Raw genomic sequence first — 6,704 nt, 5'->3', positions numbered from 1 at the left:
GGCTTTTCCTCCCCTCTTCCTCCCTGTCAGAAGCTCTTCCTGGTTAGAGCCCAGCCTCCAGGGAGCCTCCCAGCTGCACTTCTGTCATCTGGGCCAGTCTCAGAACAAGACGGCTGGAGGTGATTTGATCGGCACAAGTGGCCAGTTTCCACCCAGACCAGCACCAGTACCAATACACACAACTGCATTTTCCTCGAATGACACATGAACAACGAAAGAACACTAATAAGCACGCTGCCTTCCCATGGCGCATTAAGGGGACTAAGCACGTTTTTGAAAAAACAACTCACGATATAATTTAGTTCATTTTAATTCAAACTAGTTAAACACAAGGGAAAACGATGGCAATGATTTCATAGAGTAGGTTCAACATACGAGTATTCAGGCTATTTTAGAGCAAACTTCTAAGAGGAAGATACAATTTTTGGTGACTTTTCATATGTATTCACAATCCCTCTGCCCCCCTTTTGTAATTCTAACTCTTTAGGCCAAACACATAAAGTAAAACAGGAAAAATAAAACTCATCATTCTGACATGTTGGATTTTGTTACCTTTTAAAATTGTACAAAGAGCACATGTGCATGAGTTAAAACACACACGGGAAACGTAGGGTGTTGAAAAGGAAATACAAAAGAAGTCTGAGACATGACATAAAATTCCATTTGGCAAATCAAAATAAAAAGACATCTGCTTACTAAAAAAGTGTTATTCCAATATACTAAGAAGTCTTTTGATTAGGAACACAGCACGAGAGTTTCCTGCAACTGTTCATGAACACATCAGACTCAGTCTCGCTGAACACAGGGTGGAGCATGACATTGCCTTTCCAGCCTCAGGCAGGCCGCTACATGTGTGTGGATATGGTACAATGTCTGTGAGGTATTACAATAAATAAATTCTCTATTAGCCGTCCGACAACGTCAGCAGTGGATGTCACCACTGCAACGTTCAAAAGGGAGAATCCATCTCCAGTCCTTTTTCCCCTCTGGTGACTTTCAAAGACGGTTTTTCACACTTAGAAAAAGAGAGAACACAGAAATATTTGAGATGCAGTGTAAAAGGCAAAATGCTGCACTTTGCCTTATGTGTTAACAACAAAGTCTAGGTACTAAAGGTGGGCTGTGTTACATCTGAAAGACCATGGTGAAGGCCACACAAGAATTTATTTCAAGGTAATTTAGAAAAGGATCTACTGTTCCCATGCCCAGATTTTTGTCTTATGTCGAACACTGCCATGGGAGGATGGGGCTGATGCGTGCTGGGTACCATGGATGCAGCACGGGACCTCCAACCCCTGGGCCCCAGATGCCTCTGCCGACCAGTCTGCCCCTGTGCCGGCCGCCCACCTACTCTGAATCAGTGCACTGCTTTCCCTGCTTTTACATTTTGTTTCATTATTATTTTCTATTGAGATGTAATTGGGGGGCAGGTGTAGCTCAAGTGGTAAAGCACATGCTTATTAGCATGCACGAGGTCCTGGGTTCAATTCCCGGCACCTCCTCTAAAAATAAATAAATAAAACCTAATTACCTACCTACCCCTGCTACCAAAAAAAAAAAAAAAAGAGAGAGAGAGAGATGACATTATTTGAGTTACAGTTATACAATATAATGATTTAATATTTGTATGTATTATGAAATGGCCAATAAGTCTAGTTAATATTCATCACTGTACATAGTTACAAATGATTTTTTTCTTATAATATGAACTTTTAAAGTCTACTCTCCTTTCCCTTCTGGGGTTAGTTAGGCAGAGTTCCTGCTATAACAATTTCCTTGCTGTTTATTTGCTTGTGCTTCTGAGGGTGAAATGCTTTCTCTGGAGATTTGCAGGGATTTAACAATGGGTCCCCCCTGGAGGCACATCCAGCCGTCCTGCTGTGACTGGACCACATCCTTCATCTCAGAAGCTCCGAGACACTCCAGAGCCCTCCCAGTGCTGGGCCAGCACAGATCCTGGTAGCAGGTGGGGCTGGGCTGCATCCCGGCTCTGACCCCCGCCAGCCCCGCAGCCTTGGCCCAGCTACTCCCCCTCCAGTGTCACAGCCCTCGAGTGTGGGCCACACAGTAACAGTGGCAGCCTCCCAGGACTGCCGCCTCCCAGCACTCACGAGTCAGGGTCGTCACTACACAAAGTCTGACCCCGAGACAGTCTGGCAACAGAAATGAACTGGGTCATCCTTATTAGGAATTTGGGACTGTGCATTATTTTCATCCTTTGCAAACTTATAGCTAGAAAATGTTCAGAAATTTTACATTATAAAATGTGTCTGACAAATTTATGTAAATAGGAGAAATATAACTATATAATCCCACTCACATTTTTTGTATTTTACTTTCAATCTCAGAGAAAGGTTCCATATCTAGCTCCTGCATTGTTACTGTTTCATTTTCAAAGACTTACTTTAACATAAGTGTCACTCATAGTTCTAAGAGTGGTTTTTCACTGTCCTGCTTTTCTTCAGCTTCATTTTCAGATCCTAGATGGTGGGGAAGGGGAAGGGGAAGGGAGAAAAGTACTGCGTTCAATTACAGCAACACTTTCTTTAAAATTATACCTGCATAACATTTTAAATGAGAGATACATATGCTTAATCCAAGAGAGATTTAGGTTAAAACTGTAAAATAGTTTATTGTGCATCTTACAGGAGGAAAATCTTCAGAATTGGACCTATCAATTGCACTAATCTGTCAAGATGGATTTCTCTTATGTACTTCTAAAAATATTCATGTGGACCGAGAACTAATATCCACTGTTCTTCCTCCTCTACTCTTTGCTTGAAAAGCTTACCTATTTTTCAAATGCAAATATCTTTGAGTATAAATAATTTAATCTACATATTTTGAAAAATGGCTGTATTCAGTGAGAGAGAGCCATGAGGAATTCCTAGTGCTGGTTGGGGGACAAAACAGATGGTCAACTTCCTGTGCTGTTGCCAGTGGTCACTGTTACAGCCAATCTGCGTGAGTGTCACCTGAATGTCACCCAGTCATTCCACTCTGGGTTAATATCCTTAGGATATATCCCTGAGGAAATAATACTGTTTTCCATTATGAAGATTTTCCTTCTAAAAATGAGAAGAAAAATCTAACGTCTGAGAGTGGAAGAAAAATTAAGTCATTATTATAATTTCTATGAAATATCTTGCACCCATGTAAAAACTGTGTGTATATAGAATATAACATGGGAAATGCATATGCTGGAAAGTAAAAGCAAATATGTAATGAAAAATAGACTGTAAGATCATATTTGATAACAAAAAAAAACTTAATATACACATGCAAATCAGTAAGACTAGAAAAAAATAACCAGGTGACTTACATACATTTCTGGATACTCCAAACTTTCTACAATAAACTTAAAGTGACTTTTTAATTTTAAAACAAGATCTATATAATACGGGTAGTATGTTCACAATTACGCAAATGACAAACACAAAAGTAAAAGGAAACAAACTAAACGGCCAACACTGATGCTGCTGCATAGTTTGAAGGACTGTGATCTTTTCTTTTTGTTCTTTGCACGTTTGTGTAACAAGTGTGCATTCCTCTCATCACCAGGGAAGGGAACTAAAGAAAGGAGTGGTGAGGACAGCGAGGGAGCAGGTCAGGATATAACCTACTCACCTACAGAAGCTGGCAGCCCCACTGGTGCTTATCTGCTGTCAGATAACACACTGCAAAAAGCGCATTTTTTTTTCTCAAGAAAACGTCTGCCTGGATTATAGCCAAGAACAAATCTGTACAGGAGAATGGGCAGCTGAGAACCTTAAGGAAAGATTGTGTCTCATATCTCAACCCCGTAAATGTCACAGAGCTCAGGATAAGTGTGTAGTAAAAAAACAGATAAAGGTATAAGTGGTTGGAAGGCTTCACTTTCCAGGCTATTAAACTGCTGAAAATCATGGGACGCCGGGTGGTTTAACTGCCTTCTCACCATGAGTCTAAGTCTAAGGAAGACGGTCACACGGAGCCTTCCTGTCTCCACCCGTCAGGCTGACGGCAACGAGCAGCTGTCACGGCCTGGGGCTATTTGGGAGTCCCAAATAAAGTCAAACTTTAAATTAAAACATAATATGCATCTGCTTTCCATAGATTAAAAGTGTATGCCAGCAAGGGCTTCTGGCTATAGTCAAGAGAGGAGTTCACCAAATCCTCTCCCTGAAAAGCAACTATAAAACTGGACACGATGAACACCACAACCAAGCCAGTGCTGGGGAACTGACTGAAAGCTTACAGCTATGCGAGCGGTGTTTGCACTTGAAAAACTGCAGAGTCTGGGGAAGAACAGTGTGGCTCCTTCCTGCAGCTGCTCCCATCCCTCCCCCAGCTTCCAACACCCGGCTCCACGGCATGAAGGTTCTTCTCGGGTAAAGCGGGCCATGAGGATGGGCAGCAAATTCACACAGCTGAAGGAGCTGATTTAATTTGAGGTGAGGTGTGAGAAAATTGTGAACTGACGGACAAACTCAGTGTGTGAGAGCGAGCAGGGCCAGAGGCTCTGCTGGTTTGAGGTTATGGTCACGGCCGTAGCAAACACGTGCTTGGCTGAAGCTGTGTGCATGCTCGACGGAAACCCAAAAGAACCCAAGCTAGCCTGGGCGGCCATGGGACTGTGAGCATTTGCAGAAGAGATGCAAAAACATTCAGCCAAAAGTCCAAGGGGAGGAAGACTCAAAACCACCTGCAATTTGAATGTGTTATCCACTGTACACAAATATTCATCTGACCGAGGATGGAAGTCTTAATCAAGGTGTTTGACCACAAAGGCTGTCCCATCACTGGCTACCACCAAGCTATGTAGACACAGAGGGGAGCCCTAGGAAGCTAGGCTTAAAAATAAAAGAATTAAAAGAAAAACAACTGAGAAGAGACATCAACAGCCACACACCACAGGGGACATAATTTCACAGATTCAGCCCACACAATTTTCTAAGCAAACGGCAATACCAGCAACCTTTCGGAGCAAATTCAGAATCTACACTTGCTACGATATATTTGCAAAAAAATTTTTTTCAATAAAAACATGATACGAGGGGCAAAGAAGAAGCAAAGTTTGATTACTCTGAGGAGAAAAATAAAACAAATACCACAACTCAGTACAAACTTTCGCGTGTGTCCAATTTTGTTCAACAAAGATTTCAAAGCAATGACTATAAATATGTTCAAAGAACTGGAAAAAAGTCACGTTTAAAGAATTAAAGGAAATAATGACAACAATATATCAATAAATTGAGATTCTCAAAGAGATAGAAATTTAAAATAAACAGATTTTTAAAAAATCTGGAGTAAAAAGTAACTGAAGTTAAATATAAATACATGTGTTAAGAGAATATTCAAGTTGGCAGAAGCTAGAATCAGTAAACTTGAAGACAGGGGAACAGAAGTTATCCAGTCTGAATAACAGAGAGAAAAAGTCTAAAGAAAAATTGAAAAAAGCTCAGAGGCTTATGAGGTAACATCAAACACACCAACGTATGTAATGGGAATCCCAGAAAAAGAGAAGAGGAAATAAAAAGAATCAGTAAAAATGTTTGAAGACGTAATGGCCAAAACTCCTAAAATTTGTTAAAAAAAAATCCCCACTAACCTGCATATCTAATCCTGACCAGGATATAAACCAAGAGACCAACATGTAGACACATCACAGGCAACCAAGCTGAAAACCAAGGAGCACACGAAAACACAACACCAACATTTACAAGATGTCACAAAAGCACTGCCAGGGGACATTTAATGGCTTTAAACGCCTGTATCAGAAAAGAAGAAAGATCTTAAATCAATGACGAAACAGAACAGCAAGCTAAACCCAACCCAAGCAGAATAAAGGAAATAATAAAAATTGGGATGAAAACAGGTCTGCTACGTGCCAGGCAGTATACTAGGTGCTAAAGAAAGACAGACAAAAGCCAACAGGCAAGGCAGGCCCCAGATGTCCTCTTATGTACTAGGGGCCAATCAGCGCTGCGTCAGGGCGAAAACCTTCTAGCTTCTGCTGCGGAAAGACTTTTAACATTTGTCCGCTGACCTAATGAGAAAGCTTTACTTTAAAGGAAAATCTTTTCTAGGCACACGAATTCCAAGAATAGTCTTTAATTGTGATTCTTTCTTACACTGAACATTCAGACAATGAACCTATAATACTATAATAAAGCAAATCACTTTGAATACTCTGCTCACTATTAATCTGCACCTTGTCTTACACAAGGCAGCCACCCAGCGGGACACTGCAAGTGTTTTTGTTTGGCTTCCTAATTCAATGAAGTGGTAATGCTTCCAAATGCCACTAGGTGGTGGTAAAAGTCAAAGGATGAGGCCAACTGATTACTTTTGAAAAATGCCTCCAGTGGTACTCATGTCATCCTGTGTTCGGAACTTCTAATTAAAAAGTACATTAGTGCTAAGAAATTTTATTAGTCTTAGGAAAATCTAAGCTATACAAAAGCTTTTTGCAAACTTTAAAAAAAAAAAAAAAGAACTAGCCCTGTGATGTACAAAAATCTCGATGAAACCGTCCTTACAGTGAGGCAATGAAAAGTTTAATACTTATTCTAGCTTCTGCTGGCTGAGAAATAGCTTTTCTGCTAATCCATATCTTTGTTTCATCTGACTCTACATGATTGTATTTTTTACTGCTTTTAGATTCAACCCCTATCGTCCAGCACGTCAGTTGCTTCGAGACTCCCTGATACGCTATGCCACAC

The 6,704-nt window shown here is 40.7% G+C and overlaps 1 protein-coding gene across 1 annotated transcript in view; it reads right to left on the bottom strand.

Annotated features, from left to right (window-relative positions):
• Nucleotides 1-292: 292 nt before the first annotated feature.
• STARD3NL (STARD3 N-terminal like) overlaps nt 293-6,704 on the bottom strand; it is a 41,299-nt gene continuing 34,887 nt past the window's right edge. The window contains exons 8-9 of the mRNA XM_006185295.3: nt 2,405-2,480; nt 293-1,015 (exon numbers count right to left, since the gene is read on the bottom strand). Of these exons, the coding sequence (XP_006185357.1) occupies nt 2,422-2,480 (59 nt within the window). The 3' untranslated portion in view covers nt 293-1,015; nt 2,405-2,421. The remainder of the gene's footprint in view (nt 1,016-2,404; nt 2,481-6,704) is intronic.

This window comes from Camelus ferus, chromosome 7, assembly GCF_009834535.1.
Source record: "Camelus ferus isolate YT-003-E chromosome 7, BCGSAC_Cfer_1.0, whole genome shotgun sequence".
Lineage (NCBI taxonomy): Eukaryota > Metazoa > Chordata > Mammalia > Artiodactyla > Camelidae > Camelus > Camelus ferus.
The sequence above is the reverse complement of the archived record's forward strand: the minus strand, read 5'-3'. Positions and strand labels throughout refer to the sequence as shown.